The sequence below is a fragment of the Xiphophorus maculatus genome, chromosome 21 (genome assembly GCF_002775205.1).
Source record: "Xiphophorus maculatus strain JP 163 A chromosome 21, X_maculatus-5.0-male, whole genome shotgun sequence".
Lineage (NCBI taxonomy): Eukaryota > Metazoa > Chordata > Actinopteri > Cyprinodontiformes > Poeciliidae > Xiphophorus > Xiphophorus maculatus.
This window is the reverse complement of record NC_036463.1, coordinates 21149377-21168093: the sequence shown is the minus strand read 5'-3', so window position 1 is coordinate 21168093 and position 18717 is coordinate 21149377. Positions and strand designations below refer to the sequence as shown.

The window sequence follows — 18717 nt, the reverse complement described above, 5'->3', positions numbered from 1 at the left end:
TGTGCAAAAGTCCCTCTGTTCAGCCACTAGAGGTCCTCAGTGTTTCACATCAACCACCTCGGTTTTCCAACAAAAGCATGGTCCTTCAGGTGTTCAGTTTTCTGATTGCTCTTTGTTGTATGGACATTTAAGTCCTTTAACTTCCGGGTGATGTATGGATTAAAGTTAATTCATCTTAAAGTAAACCTCGCAGGAGTTGTCAAGTACAAAGGGCCTCCTGCTTTGACCTCTCATTATGCTGGCTGAAGAAAATCCCTTGTGATAAGAACTTTAATCCTAACTCATGCCACTGTTATGCTACTAGTATTTTACTCTGGGTTAATACAATGGCATTTTCTCCAGCTAGATGGATAAAAACAAAAAATGTGGCTCTACCAACTGTTCGAAATGCATCGAGATGTCAACTCAGGGTGACCAAAGTTCAGCTTTTGCAGGAAACAAGTATCCACAGCGAAGAAGAAAACCTTAGCTGTCCTTCACAGGTGTGTGTATCTAAAAGTCGCAGGGCTGGAGTTGGAGACCACTGCTCTACAAGAGCAGCAAAATTTGATCTTTCACTCAAAGTGGAAAGAAAGAAGTTCCTTCTGATCTTGTTCCTTCACAAGAACTCAAGTGCAGAACTCCTGGAATTTCAACTCAATTGAAAAATACATTATTTATCCCCAGGGAAGTTAAATGTTGTCCTAACGCATATCATCCAAGGATCTTCACAGAGTCGTGATGGATGGTGATGCTGTGGGGAGGAAGGATCTCCAGCAACAGTCAGACTTGCAATAAATCTGGAAGTAAAAGGTACAAAAACTCCTTTGTTCCTACAGCAGTTTCTCTTTTGAATACAGGGGAAGTTATTGGGATTCGTACCGGAATGTTTGTTTACTTCCATTGTTTTTGTTCCATATATTACTGCTGTTAGTAGTACATTGATATACGCTGCTGTACTCTACCTATCATACATTGATTTATGTTTGATGTCTTTCTAGGTACACTTTAACTGGTTTATGACAGTCTCATGGCGATCATGACATGCTAACAGCTCAACATCAGGGTAGCAGAAACGACATTCCACAGTAACACATCCTGGATAACACCATGGGTAGTTGACAAGCGCTGCTAATCCACCTCATTCGCTTTTGCCTCTCCTCTTTAAATCTCCGTCTGGCCGACGTTGGAGTCGGGGATCTGACCTCTGCCGTTACGCCTGTTATTCCCCAACTTCCAAACAGTAATGGTGCTCTAAAAACTCATGCCAATTTCTTTTTTGTTGTTTTTATGATGCTTTTGATGCCTTTTGAGATTCTCTTGTTATTTTATAGAAGCATGGCAAGGCTGAAAAAGAGGCCAAAGGGGATATAACAGATGAAAGACCAAAAATAACTTCTATTATCAACCCTTTTTAGTTTAGCTTCACACAGCCTGAAGAGCCATGTGATTGTTCTTTGCACAGAAGGACATGTGCTCCGTCTTTGGTTCTGCCCTCTAACAGCTGGACTCTTTTATAACACAGCCAGCGACATCTAGACACTTCTTTTCATTTTACAATGTATTTTAGAGCTCTGATCTAATGTTTTTAAAGACTCTCTATTTGCTGACACATCCCTATATTTTTGGGGGGTTTGGATTTTATCTTTAATATTCAGGACTAATGTGTTCCTTCTCGCCTCAGCTGAGTGGTTGAGTACCAGCTGCAGGAACTTTGTGTTTTCCTCGCCGTGAGCATCGGGGAGGACTTCTCCAGCAGCCTGTCTCTTACCCTGAGCAGCGGCTGAGCAGCGGCTCCGTTTCAGGTCCTGTGGCGCTCCATCTCTTGCAGCAGACATGGCGGACCCAGGGGAGTGCAGCATCAAAGTGGTGTGTCGTTTCAGGCCGCTGAACAGCGCCGAGGTGGCCCGGGGGGACAAGTACATCCCCAAATTTATTGGAGACGACTGCGTGCAGATTGCGGTGAGTGAGTGCAGAATTGAAGAATGGAGTTGTCTTTCTATGACGAAAACCAGGCCTACTGTGGGATTAGACATGGTATCTGTTGGAGTTATTGTTAGTCTGAATTTCTATAGATTGCTTTTAACAAAAATTACTTTACATGTTATTACATGAACCCCTTCATGGGAGATTTATTTTATTTTTAAATAATTATCACCAGTTGCTCAGCTGTGCAGACAAAAACGTTTTAAGGGATGATGAAGTATTGAGACTCAAACAACAGACATTAGGCATCGCAGTGTTTTCCATCGTTGTGAAAGTATTTTGACCCACTGCATTGCAGAAATGCTTTAGTTCAGCCACATTAGAGGCTTAACTACAGGATCTTAATCACACTGACAGTACCTACAACGGTTCACTTTTTATTGCTTTTACAAATCAATCATGAGCAACAAAATGCAACATTATTAACAAAAAAGCTTTAAATATCAAAAATGAAAACTGATTTCCATAACATAATGACAAATATCAATTTTTAACATAAAATAAGTGACTGCATAAATATTCTCCCCTTTCAAGTCAGTATTTAGTTGATGTAATTTTAGCTGCAATCACAACACAGAGTCTACGTGGATCTATCAGGCTGCTCATCGGGATGCTGCGATTTTTCTCCATTCTTCCTTTTAAAAGTGTTAAAACTTTGGAAAGTTTATCTGAGGGATTCCCACAGGCTGATGCTACCGCCATCATGCCTGTGGTGTGTTTGTGGCAATGTGCAGTGTTCTGGTGTTCGTAATTCATAGCATCCTGTCTGAACAGACAAAAAGCTCCATTTTGGTCTCATCAGATTAAAGAACTTTCTTCCACTCGACCATGAATTCTTTCCACCTGCCTTTTTGACAAACTCTGGTCTGCGCTTGATATGACTTTTCTTCAACAGTTCCTTTCTCTTTGCCTCTCTCCCCTAAAGCTTTGACTGGTCAAGAACAGTTGTTGTCTCCCATCTCAGCTGCAGAAGCTTGTGTTTCCTTCAGTGTAGTCATGGTAACCTGGTGTCCTCTCTCTTTAGTGTACTTCTTCACAGCCAATCTGTGAGGACAGCCATTTTTATTTCTACTTTTCTGTAGCGTTTTCTCTAATTTTCTTGCAATGTCCTTTAATCTTCCTGATGTGATGGCAGCCAGGAATTTCAAGGGACCAGTGAATGGACCTTCCTGCATTCAGGTGATCTCCATCCCGCCCATTGTGAGACTACATACACAAATTGGCCAATTTGACATTAAAGGGGTTTTTTGTAAAAATTTAGTGTCAAAAAAAATGTTGTTCATTTTTGGTTTATTTGTAAAACCAATAAAAAGACCAAAACATCCATGGGGGTCAACACTTTTTACAGGCAGGGTAAATTCAAGTAGTACCACAAGGACAAGTTGGCTTGTGTTTTAACTCGGACTGAGTTGGACTGACAGCAGAGATGGCCTCTAAAAAGCACTTTGTATTGCCTTGTTGCTGAAAATGTGCTGTATAAATAAAATTAGCTTTACCTTTAATTGTTTTACCTCTACCCTCACAGTCATTATATTATATATAGTGAGCATCAACAGGCGTCGTGCACTTTGGTCTTTTGAAAACCAAAATTATTTCACCTTAGTTTGAGTCATGGAGCAAAACTAGTTAAAAAAATAAATGATGTTCACAGAAACTCTCCATCCAGTCTGACTGAACTTTTGCTGTTTTTCAAAGAAGAATGTTCGTAAAGTTTTAGAGACACACCCTGAAAACACTTAGTGAATTGTGATTGTAAAGGTAAGTGGAAAGCTGGTTCTAAAGGTTGGCTCAGGGGGCTGAATCCAAACACACACCTCTTAGATTAAAAGTGTGTTATTTTGGGAGGTTGCACAGTAGCTGACATTGTTGCTTTGTAGCATGAAGGTTCAGTGTTTGAAACAAAAGTTCCTCTTGCTGATATGACTGGTTAACATGCAGTTGCATGTTAACCAGTCATATCAGTTAACCGGCCGTTTCATGCTGGCCCCCTCTGTGTTGCAAAGTGGAAGTACTTCATCCTCTCTTTCTGGCTACCAGGGGAAGCCGTACCACTTTGACCGCGTCTTCCAGTCCAGCACCACTCAGGTGCAGTTCTACAACGCTGTGGCTCTGAAGATCGTCAAAGGTAAACCTTGATATTAGTTCAACACAGTAAAGTCTTGCAGGTTCAAAGTCGGTGCTCAAAGGGTTTTCTAAACTTTGTAGATGTTCTGGAGGGATATAACGGAACGATATTTGCTTATGGTCAGACTTCGTCTGGAAAAACACACACAATGGAGGTAATGCAAAGGGATGTTGGATACAGAGGTGTTAAACAGTAGATGCTGGTTTTTTCTGTTTTTGCTTTTCTTGTTCAACTTAAATGTCGGAGATCATCCAACATATGGCAAACAAAAAAAAGCACTACAGATGAGAAACAAAGTTATTGACATCCATCAGTCTGGAAATGGCAACAAAACCATTTCTTGGGCTTTCGGAGTCCAGAGAACGACAATGAGTCAATGTCTATTAAGAAAACATGGAACAGTGGGGAACCTTCTCGAGTGGCCGAAGCTGTGTCAAGTCAAGTTAATTTGTATAGAAATGTCTCATGGTCTTTAGCTAAAGACAGAAGAGGGGAGAAATCCCCCAACTGCTAAAATCTGACACCACTCCATTTTTGTTTGCATTTCGTGAAGAAAGAAGTTGCGCTCAAATCTTCTCCAGAGGTTTTTACGTTGTTTCCTCCAGTGGTTCTCACTACAGGCGAAGAGGTGAACAGGTTCTTCAGAGGGTTTGGTTTGTTTGACCCAGTGCAGTGTGAAAGTGAACCTCACCAGCTGAAAATGTAACAAATGTTGTCATTTTGGTCCTCAGTTGAACCAAGTCTACCTTACTATGAGGTGTGAAAACACTCTAAAATGAGTTGGTAGATCTGAAACATTTAAGATGGACAAAAAAGCAAAAGATAAAACCCGTTTCCAGCGCTAAACTAAATTTAGTTTACAGCGGATGATGGTAGAATGACGGATTCTGCCAACATTTCTCACTTTTTTTTCTCTCAATATTTTCCTCCGAAGGGAAAACTTCATGACCCTGAAATGATGGGAATCATTCCTAGAATTGTCCAAGACATCTTCAACTACATTTACTCCATGGATGAAAACTCGGAGTTCCACATCAAAGTATGTAATTGCCCGATCAAACAACAAGGAGCTCACATGTTCACAGTTTGTAAAGCTTCTCTTATAGAGCTTTTGTTTGGCAGGTTTCATATTTCGAAATCTATCTGGACAAAATCCGAGACTTGTTGGACGGTAGGCGTTTGGGTTTCTTGTGCCCTGCTTCAACATGCTTTTACCTCCTGACAGCACACTAACTGCAGCCATGTTGACCTTGACTTTTCTGTGCAGTAACGAAGACAAACCTGTCAGTGCATGAAGACAAGAACAGGGTGCCCTTTGTCAAGGTGAGACATCTCCTGGATCCATCTGTGTTTTTTTGTTGCCCAAAGCTATTAATAGTTCACCATTTATGTGATCGGATGATAAAGACTGGAAATACTGAGAAGATGAAATAACGGGAGTCACTTTTTCTCCACGGTTCCCCCTGCACTATGTCATGGTCTCTCCCTTCATAACCAGGTCTCTGTGTGGCTGCGCAGTGGCTGAACACAGCGCTTCCTTGTGATGTGCCTTTGTGTCCGCAGGGATGTACCGAGCGCTTCGTGTGCAGCCCTGAGGAAGTTATGGATGCCATAGACGAAGGCAAAAACAACAGACACGTGGCCGTCACAAGTGAGTTCGCACACTGAGTGCCTTCAGAGCTGCTGGTTCTCATGGGTTCAGCCTCAGTGGGTCTCCTGACTGCCGCCACACTCAACGCCGAGCGGCCGCCTCCGCTCGACGCTCCCCGCAATCTTTACTCCTTTACTTTTTCTAACATGTAATGGGTAGAGAATTTGGGAACGCCTGGTCTTTTTGTGGGGGGAAACCTGGGACGTAACTAGTGCCTTCCAAAGTATCCACACCCTTCAGCTTTTCACTAGGAGTGCACCGATTGCACTTTTCTGGCCAATCGCCAATCCTTAAAAGGCCTGACCTGACGATTCTGGTTTTAGTTGATACTGATTTTTTGGTAACACTTTTTGTTGTTTTGTAGGCCAGATATTTATCCAAAAAGTAAAAATAAAACTCATAATTTTTTTGTAATCATCACTACTATGCAATATTTTGTATAAAATTCCCCCAAGTATATTGAAGTTTGTTTTTTTAATGTGAAAAAAATGTGGAGGAGTGCAATACTTTAGCAAGAAGCTAAAATGCTTTTACTGCTTGGCATCAATGTCAGAATTTATTCAACATACTTAATACAGTTCCACTATTAATGACAATTAGATTTATAGCTGACATTCACAACTGTTCAGATGTTTACAACAAACAAATTACATAAAAACAGGTTAATAGTTAAGTAAATGTAAGATTCCAAGGAGTTGATCCAAAGTCACAGTAGTTTCCATGACTACTGAAACAGAATATTCAAATCACTCAGCTAACGAAGCCCCTGATTAAACACATTAGGTGTGCTTGAGTAGATCAGCTCAGATATTTAGGCTGTTGATGGCAACATTTTGTGCCATGTAAAGTTCAGACAATATGTCATCATCTCACTAAAAATGTGTGAAATGACTCAAAAATACAGCAAAAGCCAGGAATTTCCCTCGAGGCCCAGTTGGAAGCTTAATTTCTAAGTTTAAAGTTGAAAGAAAAAGTGGCACCGCCACCTGGTGGCAGAAAGAGAAAACCATTACTTTCCACTTGATGGAAAAATTACAAAACACCAGAGGTCTCCATGCCTGAACTGTAAGATGTACACCACTACTCACCCAGAAACACAAGAAATTCAGCTCCAATCTGGCAAAAATTTTATAGATAAGTTGGATAAGTGTTTGGATGATTTTCAGTGGGATCAATTTGTACGTATCTAGAGGAGGAAGAATGAAGCATACACTGATACTGCAAACTCTCAAAGCAAACTTACTTTGCAATGACGGTTAGCTAGTTTAGATGCAACTTTAAATTGCATGTTGTTCAAGGTTTGAGCTCCTTGAACAACATTTGAGTACCTCAATACCCCCCCCCCATTAGTGTCATGTCATTTTTCTGGATAATCCTCAGTTTGTCTCTGTCCACCTCAGACATGAACGAGCACAGCTCCCGGAGTCACAGCATCTTCCTCATCAACATCAAGCAAGAAAACACCCAGACTGAGCAGAAGCTGACCGGCAAACTCTACCTCGTCGATCTGGCAGGGAGTGAAAAAGTAAGATTCCCCCCCCTCAACGTCTGAGCCAGCAGTATAATGTGAAGCATTGTCATAAAATTGGTTTGTTGTGAGACATTTTTTTCACAGACAAAGAGATTAATGAGGCTTCTTGGGTTTATTTTCTTGGCAGGTGGGTAAAACCGGAGCAGAGGGAACAGTTCTGGATGAAGCGAAGATGATCAACAAGTCCCTGTCATCGTTGGGAAACGTCATCTCTGCTCTGGCGGAGGGCTCGGTGAGACAGCGCACACAGGATGTCCAGATGATGGAGGTGTTCACAGTCTGGGATGTTGTTTCAGAACCTAACCCTGCTTTAAACAGCCTCAGTCTTCATGAAGCCGTTTGCTCTCTAATATTCTCTAACTAACCTCCGAGGCCTTCACAGAGCAGCTGGGTTTGGACCGAGATGATTTCGGTTTGCTAAACTGGATTGTATTATGGGCTATGCTAGTCACCATATTGATCACTATAACTTTACATCAGGTAATGCTGAGGCAGCAGTGTAGTAGATGTAAGAAACAGTGGCCCCTGCAGGTGTGAGTTAGCACTCACTCAAACTCAGTATTGTTTTTACCATTTTGCATCAAAATGTGCAATAAACTCACTATTATGCGTTGCCGTGGGAAAAAATGCAGGTTTCTGTTGATTTTGGCTGAATCTTCAAACATCGAGAATCTTAAAAAACTTTTTATGGTTTGGTTTAAAAGGCCAGACTTTCTTTCTGCAATGAGCAAAGGTCAGCTGACTTTATTAAAGGAAGCTGCTTTACATTTTCCACTCCTTTCCAGAGCTACGTACCGTACAGAGACAGTAAGATGACCAGGATCCTGCAGGACTCCCTGGGAGGAAACTGTCGGACAACAATGGTCATCTGCTGCTCACCTTCTGCTTTCAATGACGCAGAGACCAGGTCCACTCTGCTGTTTGGACAGAGGTACACAGGCACACACAAAAAGGCTCTTGTATCGTTTGGTTTCATGAAGAGTTGCATTTTTTTCCCCCTCATCAGTCAAGAAGGTTCTTATGGAAAAAGACTTGGCTAAAAAAATAAAACATAAAACTTTGGGATAGACTCGGTTACTCGCGCCATGAATGAAAACTGTGACTTTCCTGAACAGGGCGAAGACGATCAAAAACACGGTGACTCTGAATGTGGAGCTGACCGCAGAGCAGTGGAAGAACAAGTGGGAGAAGGAGAAGGAGAAGAACAAGACTCTGAGGACCACCATCACCTGGCTGGAGACAGAGCTCAATCGCTGGAGGAAAGGTGATTTTACCATGGTTTGGTAAAATTAGACTCTTTAAAATTGATGAGTTGAAAAATAACCCAACGTCTAGAATGATGAACTGCTGTTGAGGTGCATTATGAATATGGATTTACATGGATGAGCATGGTGTGATTAGCATGCCCTGGAACCTAATCCTAACCTAGGTATTGAGTATGAGCTAAAATAGACATGAGTGTTCGCTAGATAGCGGCAACACAATACTTGGTGTACATAGAATATGCATCAACAGGCATCAGTAGCATGTTCACACTACCTTGGCTATATTATGGTTTAATGCGAATTCACGACATTCATCTTTCAGGGTTTGAGTGTTTGACTATTGCCAGGAAATTTTAGAATAATTATGAAGGTGGGCTGTAAAGTTTACCTCTCACACTTTACTCGGGCTACCATTATTAAAGAACTTTCAAAAGATGGAGAAGATACTTTAAGAAGTAGTATAGACTTGGTTTGCATTATTTTATGGTTGCACTAAAACATATTTGCTTTGCTATTTGTGGCCCTAAACTTTGGAACAGTTTACCTATTGATATCCAGACCACTGAGGCTGTTAAGACTTTAAAGTCTTTGCTCAAAGTCCATCTTTATTTTTTGACATTTGCTTTTAGCACAGCTTGAGATTTATTTAGAATGACAGTTTAGCTTATTTTGATAGTTAAAACACCAAATATACCTTAACATGCATTAATACGCACAGTGGAAACTATTTTAGCACTTCCATAGAAGTTAACATACAGTCTTTCATATCCATACTCTTTCGGATTCGGCCAATTAGCACCAAGGATTGGCTGCTTTGCCAACACCAGCCAATAGCGTGTCAAGTAGCATTGCGCCAAATTATCTCAGCTTCCCAAGCTGCAATTATTTTCTTGACTATTTTTGATAGCAGTGAATAGGTAAATGTTAGAATAATTTGGAGTTACTAAAATTAATTTGTTGTTGAGATTGTTTATTAACATATATTGAAGCAACTGTTACCATACAAACTAAATTGTTAATTCAAAATTACAATGTGAAGAAAATAATGTTGATTTTTTTCCCCCTCCTGATCGCCCAACATTAGGTTTCAGTTTGAACCCAAATCTAATCCCCAAGGCTAAAGGTAGCAAAGAGTGGGTTGAAAAAAAATTTATAATCTGAAAGAAAATAGTTGGATAAATGATTTGGCAGAATTCATACATTTTAAAACATCAAATATAGCCTGTCTATATACAATGTAATGCTAATTCTTTGGTCAATATGTGAATGTTGAACATAGTTAGCATTAGCGTATGCTAATCAAAGGGTGGGCTGAAAAGAGCGACCCATAGTAAAAAAAAAAGGTAAATAAGATTTGACAAACTTTAAGGCTTATTCTTTGGTCAAAGTGTGAATGTTGAACACTGTTAGCATTAGCTCATGCTAACCAATAAACAGATAGAGGACTGCCTTAAGTGAAGAAACTCTCTGGAGTAAACTAAAGTGATTAATGCGATCAGCTCACATTAATATTGAAAAACAGCACCAGATTACCAGCTAACATTTCTTAATTGGTTGCAGAAGTTTAACAAAATTCATCTGTAAAGAATGATGAGGCTCCTTCCAGTCTCTTCTCAAACCCAACAAACTGAGTCACAATGTTTGATCTAATGTTTGGTCTAACGTCTGTCTGACCAGCATGAACTAAACTGTGGAGTTGAAGAATGAACTCGGAAGATTTTAGAGTGTGTAGAGGGAGAAGCTCTTCAGTCATTCCTGTCAATTCACTCTAAATCTGAGTCACACACTGGTTTATTTTTAGGTCCAAAACAAAGCATCCTTTGTCTTCACGTTAGCAGTGTCATGAGGAAAATCACAGCAGTTCTCCTTGAAATGCGGCCGTGGCGAGACCAGGGCCAATCCCATTCTCACATAACACAAGAACATGACGCCTCTGCTGCCCCCTGCAGGAGAGAGCGTGCCAGTGGAGGAGCAGTTTGACAAAGAAAAGGCTAAAGCTGAGGTGGTGTCTCTGGATGCTGCTCTCAACAACAATGATAAGGCTGCACCCAAGCCTTCCCTGGGCAGCCTGCCCGGGGTGGCTCTCACGGGTCCAGAGAAGGAGAAGTACGGAGCAGAAATGGCCAAGCTCTACAAGGAGCTGGACGACAAGGTAACTGTTCTGGTTCACTGCCTGTCAACGACCCAAGACCCACAGAAAACAGTCCAGGAACGTTAGGGGGAAAAGAGCCGAGATTTCTGCATGGTTTGGCATCAGTAACTGGTGCAGTATTACTTCTTGACAGCAGATGGCGCAACTGGCTTCTAAGTAAAGGAGTAATCAAATTGGAGTCTTCTAGGGCCAGAGTCCTACTTTTAGATGCAGGGATGCACCGATTGCAGTTTTCTGGTCGATCGCCGATCTTTAAGAAGAAAGATTTTCCGATTCCGATTTTGTCAGATGCCAATTTTTTTCTCCGACAAATATAGCAAAAAAATTGCTGAGTTGGCAACAGTGGGATCACTTTTGTTAACTGCGAGCGTGCAGACATTACCTGGCTAACAGTCAAACCTTTCCCACAGGAGAGCAGAAGAGGACAGTGGTTGATTTTTAGACCTTTGCTGACATAAACAAGATTGGTGAATAAGATTGGCTTCACATGTAAGCAACGGCCGATCACCGATCTCCCAAAATTAAGGAAATTAGGGCTGATGTATCAGCTGACCGATTTATCGTTACCCCCTTTGCGCCTTGTCCTACAAACTGGAATAAAATGGTGAAATTGCGTCACTAGCACGCAGTCAAGCTCTATAGAGCTTTGCTAATGAGCTAATATTGGAGCTAGGTGTGCTGAAGCAGAGAGACATCTGGACATCAGGACGCCGCTCCTGCAACTACCAGATTATTGGATGACTTGTTTCGTATCGTCCTGCTCTCCAGGACGATGAGATCAACCAGCAGTCCCAGGAGGTGGAGAAGCTGAAGCAGCAGCTGCTGGACCAGGAAGAGGTGATGCCTCTCTCTCTCTCTCCTCTTCCTCTCCCAGTCTGAATCCTGGGATTCACATCACACTGAACATCCTTTTCCTCCCTCCTCCCTCCCCGTCAGCTGTTGGAGTCCTCCCGCAGCGACCACGACACCCTGCAGACGGAGCTGAACCGGCTGCTGGCTGAGAACGAAGCCTCCAAGGAGGAGGTGAAGGAGGTGCTGCAGGCGCTGGAGGAGCTGGCCGTCAACTACGACCAGAAGAGTCAGGAGGTCGAGGACAAAACCAAGGAGTTTGAGGCGCTTAGCGAGGAGCTGAACCAGAAGTCTGTAAGGCAGTCGCAGCCTCAGGTGTTTGGAGTGCCGCCGGGAACGCTCTTCCTCACACTGACTGTTACCGCCTGCATCCATCCTCAGAGCTCCTTGGCCTCCATTGACTCGGAGCTGCAGAAGTTGAAGGAGATGACCAACCACCAGAAGAAGAGGGTCACTGAGATGATGTCGTGCTTGCTGAAAGACCTGGCTGAGATCGGCATCGCAGTGGGAAACAATGACATGAAGGTGCGTCCCTCGTTTTCACATTGCAAGAACATATCTGTGTGTGCAAACTTCTGAATTAGAAGAGATTTAGAAAAAAAGTTTCAAAAAATGTTCTCCCTAAGTTTGACAGAAAATCGACTTTTTTTGAGTTTTATATCATGTTATAATGTTATTCCTTCATCAAAACCAAACCTGGACTGTTGCTTTGATTCTTTCATGCATGTTTGAGAAATCATGTAATCTCCATGGCAACCACTCAACTGTGCAAAACACCTGGGTGGATCTAGCTCTGCCTTCGAGGACAAAGAGCTGCAGTTTCCAACCTTCCACCTCACAGAGCACTGTGCTCCTTCAGACTAGCCAGCAGCAATTAGCAAACATCTGGAGGAACTGTGCATCTGTTGATCTCATTATAGGAGCTGCTTCTCAGTGCAGCATTAATAAAAACATTAAGGTGTTAATAGAGGAGCCATGTGGTGATGACTTCCTCAATGCGGAGTTTCAGAAAGAGCAGGAGTTTTTAAAAAGACAGAAACCCAATTTCAAGGCGTTAAATTACAGAGTCAAATTTCTTGTAAGTAATATTTGATATATACAGCATTCTTATAACAACTGAAGTTAGCATAGTTACTTGATTGTGCTGTAAAATAGCACTATGTGCCTGGAAAACATAAAATGCTGCCTGTTAAAGATGTGAATAATTTTGAAAGACAGTATATTCTCTAGGCCACAAGATGGCGCCCCTATAATGTTTTTTCATGCATTTCAGATAGCTGGTGTGCAGCTTGTCAAACAGTACCAGGAGCTGGGTCAAACCAACGACTTCTGCCCAGGTCCCTCTTGAAAATGAGATCTAGATCTCAATGGGGTTTACCTGGTTAAAAAAGGACATTTATAAAAACGAGCCAGAACTGCGATTAGTAGTTGATTGTTATGGAAAAGTCTCCTAATTGGGCTCAGGCAACACATTAAAACCCTGATGAAGGACATAATACAAATGTAACACTGTTCACATGAAAGACAAAAAGAAAAGGGCTTGATTTACGTAGCGTGTCTCCATCTGAAAATAACGCAGCATGGTAAGAAAACAAGAGCATGATGATAATCTGGCTCCTATCAACACCGACAGCACTGCTGCTGCTGCTGCTGCTGCTGCTGCTGCTGCTGCTGCTGCTGCTGCTGCTGCTGCTGCCATCAGAACACACACTAACGGTTCCCGTTGTACACCGAAGCCACAATGTGCCGTTTCTTTACCTCTCAGCAACAGGAGAGCAGTGGGCTCATCGACGAGGAGTTCACCGTGGCCCGGCTCTACATCAGCAAGATGAAGGCCGAGGTGAAGACCATGGTGAAGCGCAGCAAACAGCTGGAGAGCAGCCAGGCCGAGAACAGCCGGAAGCTGGAGGAGACGGAGAGCGACCTGACCTCCTGCAAGCTCCGCGTCTCCCAGGTAACCGCTGCTCCGTCCATCCACGATCACGCACGCCGTCGCTACAGTAACGCACCGTTCAGATGTTATGGTCGTACGCCAAACATGTCTGCAGATGTAACATTTTAGGGGTGCGCTTAAAGGAAGCGCTCATAGAGACTGTGTGTGTGTGTGTGTGTTGTCTCTCCTCTCCTGCCGGCGGTCAGTACGAGGCTAAGATCAAGTCCCTGACAGACAGCCTCCAGAATGTGGAGCACAAGAAGAGACAGCTGGAGGAGAACGTGGACCTTCTGAACGACGAGATCGTCAGGATCAGAGCTGAGGGTGAGCGCCAGCGAAACTGGGATAGCTTCAAACTCAGACACAGTTTACGTGACAACTTGACTGAGATAAATCGGGGGATCAGAAAAATGTACCACCTTTGGTTAAAATTAAATTTGGATGCATTAAATGATTTGTAATGGAGACCAAATATTTAAATCTCCATTGGTGGTCAGATGTAAGAGATTGAGGGTTCACCAAATTTTAGTGAAGCTTCTGCAAAATTATTTTTATTTTATGTTTTTTTGGGGGGGGTTTCAGAGAAAGTAAATGCCATGGAGAAAGAGAATGAGATCCAGTCCGCCAATGAAGTCAAGGTATTCTACGCCTCTACACTTTTGCTTCTTAACCTTGCTGTGACACGGGACAACATGTAACCGTGTGTGTGTGGGGTGTGTGTGTGTGTGTGTGTCAAGGAGGCTGTGGAGAAGCAGATCCAGTCTCACCGAGAGGCCCATCAGAAGCAGATCAGCAGCCTGAGAGACGAGCTGGACAGCAAGGAGAAGCTGATGACGGAGCTGCAGGAGTAAGAGCGACGTCTGAAAACCTCCCTCTGTCGATGGGGAGCGTGCAGCTGTGCTGAATGTGTTCCTGCGGTCCCTGCAGCTCCAACCAGGAGATCGTGCTGGAGCAGGAGAGGCTGAAAGTGGAGCACGAGAAGCTGAAAGCAGCCGACCAGGAGAAGACCCGCCAGCTGCAGGAGCTCACGTAAACGTTGTCGTTTGGTCAGAAGGGAAGCTGTTGCTATCGCCATGACAACCTGTAGGTGGTGATAACCTGATGGTTGCTCCGCAGGCTGCTGCAGGACAGACGAGAGCAGGCCAGGCAGGACCTGAAAGGACTGGAGGAGACTGTGGTCAGTTATTATCTCCATTATTTAACAAGGAGACAAATTTGCTTAGTACATATTTCTGATCTGACATGGAGAGGATTTGGGTTGGGATCAGAGGTAGCAATTATTCAATAAAAGAGAATGAAAATCTGCTTCTTTTATTCTTAAGATTCTCCTCAAATATTTACAGGTGTGAATAACCTCAGACCTGGTGACCCTGAGGTGCCACTCTTTAGCCATGTTTCCATCAAGGGTTTTTTTTTATGCTCATTTTTAAGCATTGCATTAGAAAAGGTTGATGGAAACAGCGACATTTGAAATAACTTGCTCAATTTCTCTAAAAAATGTCGCTAGAAAAGGTTGGAGAGCAAGGAGAAGCCGATCACTTCAACAACTATCAAAATGAATTCCATGTTGCATTTATTTGAAGCGATTGTTAGAGGCACCAATAACTGTCCCGATTTTTCTTGGACGTCTCTGCCTCCGAATAAATTTAATACAAATAATCGGTTTAGTGTTTCAGTGTGAGATTATGCTAGCCTGTGGTGGTTGGTTTGTACACATATTTAGCAGAGGTGCCAATAAGTGTGTGTGTCTGTGTGATTACTGCGAACAGATTCATTCAAGTCCATTGTTCTCAGAAGTGCATTAAAAACTAGATGGTGAGGAACGACGGATGGAGAGCTGAGGCCTTTTGACGGTTATGTTCACCCTGAACATTTAATTATCCGGGGTCACCAGGGTGTAGCCAGCGTCTCGCCCAACGACTGCTCCAGATAGACACTGACGGAGGATAAGGAAAGAATGAAGGGATTGATTGGCTGACTGAATGATTGTCTACTGAGGTCTAATAATGAACAAAACATACAACTTAATCTTTTCTGCCACCCTCTTCTTTTGTCTTTCTCTCTTTTGTTTTAGGCTCGGGAGCTGCAGACACTCCACAGTTTGCGGAGGCTTTTTGTACAGGATTTATCCAGAAGAGTAAGAAAGGTAGAACTTGTCATGTTCTATTTCATCTTTACACCAAAACACGCGTGCTGCCTGCTGGTTGAAAGCCACCAACACGCCATTTCCACATGGCGATCATCAGCAGCGATCAGATGAAGCGTCTTCCGATTTTGCAATGCTGTGGTGCTGAGCTTCATTTGCACCCTGATGATTTTTTAATGAGTCCAGGGAACACAACAGACAGCGTCTGCGATAAGTAGGCCATCTGATTCTTTAAAGGCGGCGGATGTAAATCGGGGGCCCGGGGCTTCAGCGTGGCGCTCGTCTTCAGCCGTCAGCCCGGGGCAGATGGCGGCGAGATGAAAAGAGGCCCATCCAGGCTTTTCCTGTTCACTCACACAAAAATGCAAATCTGCTACTAATCATGTCCTTTAGCCTCAGATTTAGAGTCAGTGTTAAAGGCTCAGCCTGATAGGTTTGCAGTTGTGTAAAATAAATAGATTGGGGTTTGGGATTGTACTGTGACAAACTTAAAGGTGCAGTATGTAACTTTTATACAGAAAATATATATTTCTTTTACATGTGTGTTGAAACTGTCACATATGACACAGATAATCTGTGGGGGAAAAAATCAAGATCCTCTGTTATCTCCCAGTAGTATCTAGAAACAGCCAATCAGAGTCAGGAGGCGGGCCCTTGTTATCTGCTACGGTGAGCTAGCAGAGTCTGTTGTGAATGCTAAGACTAGTTAGCTAGCGTAGTCACCGACAACAGCAGGTAAGAGTTCTTCCTGTAATTATGAGCTGTTTCTCTCCATTAGTACATTTAGCAGTGAGTACATGGGTATGATTAACAGCGCTAAGACCCGCCTCCTGACTCTGATTGGTGTTTTTGATCGGGAGCGGTGCATTTCTTCAAACAAAAACTCGATCTTTTCACATATTATCTGTCTCATACTAAACTGTCACAACACAGTGAGGGTTTTAACAAATAAAAAACATATTTTATAAAAGTTAAAATTCTTTGCTATGTTTGGACAGAATGGGCAGGACATGGATGACTCAGAAGCCTGCGCTGCTCAGAAACAAAAGATCAGCTTCCTGGAGGGCAAACTTGAGCAGCTCACCAAAGTTCACAAGCAGGTAAAAACTCACAACCACCCCGCACACACACACACACACACACACACGAGCTCCTCATGCAAGCAGTCTCCACCTTTAGAAGCGTTTTGTCTAACTGTTCGCTCTCTCTTTGCAGCTGATGCGAGACAACGCCAGCCTTCGCTGTGAGATCCCCAAAATGGAGAAGCGTCTGCGTGCCACGGCGTCGCGGGTCCAAGCGCTGGAGGCCGCCCTGAAGGAAGCCAAGGAGAGTGCGTCTCGCGAAAAGAAGCGTTACGAGGAAGAGATGGAGCGCATCAAGGACACGGTCAAGCCCAAAAACATGGGCAGGAGAGCCTCTGCGGTCATAGGTGGGCAAAAACCTAGTAATATGATGATCAGAAGCCAGGGGGTGCTGTAACGTAGCAGCCTCAGGTAATAGGTCTGTCAGGTTCAGGTAAGCTGTATATATTTCTGAAGCCAAAGTGAAGAGGATCACATGTTGCAAATTTGTCAGGAAGTGTAGCTTCTCTTTGGACCCGTGCTTTGGCTTTCTTTACAAAAAAGCAACTCAAATCAGTCCCTAAACACAAATCAAAGTCTTTAATTAGATACACAAATACTTATCTTCTTATTTTTAAAATTGTTGGCCAACTTTCAAACCCTGAGAGACTTGACGATAAAAATCCAACACATAAACTGATTTCACTCACCAACATTCAGATGTCGGAAAGGAGGTCTCGCAAAACCTCTCAAGGCCAAATGTGATTTCAGAGTAAACAAAGATGGCCGACGCGGAAAAAGCGATGGTTTACAGCTGGTTTAACTGTACCTTAATGTGCATTTAAACAAACTTCTCTTGATTAAAATGTAATAAGTGCTGCGTTCTGTCTTTTTGTCAAACCCAGTGAAGCCTATCAGACCGGGCCAGCTGCCCGGAGCGTCTCCCTTGATTGGCATCAGCAGGGCCCTACTACTGCAGAACAGCCAGTCTGATACCATTGGAGAGGACAATGACAGGTACCAGAACATGTCAAGCTCCATCCATCTGTTCCTCTGTTGAAGAACTCTGTCTCTGAAAAGCACAGAGGAGGCAAAATAACTTGAGTAAGCAGAAATAATTTACTTTCCTTTTCTTTTACCTCACAGCAGTTAAGGATCATCAGACAGATGCCCAAACCTGAAGCCAAAACCTCAAACCAGCAGACTGCACGAAGTCCTGGACACTCTGCACAAATCCTCCAGTGTCAAAATGTGTACATACTGTATAGAAAAGCACCGCCGCTCTTTAAGGCTAACAAGCTGCTAATGCAAGCAAGATTGTTGCAAATTCTGCTTCTACTGTAGAACTTTGTGTTCTTTTCACCCGCACATTAATCATCAGCTTGTAAAAGAAAGCAAGCCTATGCTGCACTAAAGATCTCTAATATAGCCGATTACACCAAGTGAACATGAACCCATTCAACCGTTGGGTAGGTGCGTAGAGCAAATCCACGCGTGGACGTGCCATCATTTTCTTCAGCTCGATACAAAACTGAAGTTATTTCTTGACCTAAACAGGAGTGAAGAACGCAGCTTCAGTTATTACAGCTGGAAACTGGAGATCAGGCCCGAAATCTGCGTGCAGTGATGAACTCTGACCTGAACCTTCAGAGACGCATAAAGACAGTCACAAAGTCGGCCTTCTGCCACCTGAAGAACAGCTCCGGGATTAGAGGATTAATGTCCCAACAAGATGAAGAGAAACTCATTCATGCTTTCATCTTTAGTTGCATTGATTACTGCAACAGTGTCTTTACTGGTCTGCCTAAAACGTCAGACAGCTGCAGCTGATCCAAAACGCTGCTGCTGGCGTTCTCACTAAAACTAGGAAAATCCACCACAGACAAACTGATTTCACCCACATCACTCCAGTTTTAGCGTTTTGTTTTTGTTTACAAATCACTGAGCGGCTTAGCACCAAAATACATTAAAGATCTGCTGTTGTCATAGCAACAGGTCTTCTGGTTCTGGTTCTGCTCTGCATTCCTGGAACCAAACAT

The 18717-nt window shown here is 43.0% G+C and overlaps 1 protein-coding gene across 3 annotated transcripts; it reads left to right on the top strand.

Annotated features, from left to right (window-relative positions):
- Positions 1-1386: 1386 nt before the first annotated feature.
- On the top strand, positions 1387-18673 carry kif5b (kinesin family member 5B). Of its 3 annotated transcripts, none has more exons than XM_023325879.1 (26): positions 1387-1941; positions 4003-4090; positions 4171-4244; positions 5025-5129; positions 5213-5261; positions 5358-5413; positions 5654-5741; positions 7142-7266; positions 7400-7504; positions 8058-8203; positions 8388-8536; positions 10487-10689; positions 11458-11526; positions 11626-11832; positions 11920-12063; positions 13310-13492; positions 13678-13795; positions 14054-14109; positions 14209-14318; positions 14399-14500; positions 14588-14648; positions 15546-15617; positions 16616-16717; positions 16833-17046; positions 17584-17695; positions 17825-18673. In XM_023325879.1, the coding sequence occupies exons 1-26, from the start codon at positions 1816-1818 to the stop codon at positions 17829-17831; spliced, it is 2871 nt and encodes a 956-aa protein (XP_023181647.1). In that variant the 5' UTR covers positions 1387-1815; the 3' UTR covers positions 17832-18673. The 3 variants fall into 3 exon arrangements, with proteins under 3 accessions (XP_023181647.1, XP_023181646.1, XP_014326450.2); XM_023325878.1 differs by having other exon boundaries at positions 13304-13492; XM_014470964.2 differs by having other exon boundaries at positions 1816-1941; positions 13304-13492; positions 17828-18673.
- Positions 18674-18717: the final 44 nt, after the last annotated feature.

Bases quoted from the DNA above. Each gene is read 5' to 3' on its own strand.
- kif5b (XM_023325878.1), top strand. From the start codon at position 1,816: ATGGCGGACCCAGGGGAGTGCAGCATCAAAGTGGTGTGTCGTTTCAGG. The intron at 11,833-11,919 runs GTAAGGCAGTCG...ATCCATCCTCAG, and splicing joins AGGAGCTGAACCAGAAGTCT to AGCTCCTTGGCCTCCATTGA. The intron at 14,110-14,208 runs GTATTCTACGCC...GTGTGTGTCAAG, and splicing joins AGTCCGCCAATGAAGTCAAG to GAGGCTGTGGAGAAGCAGAT.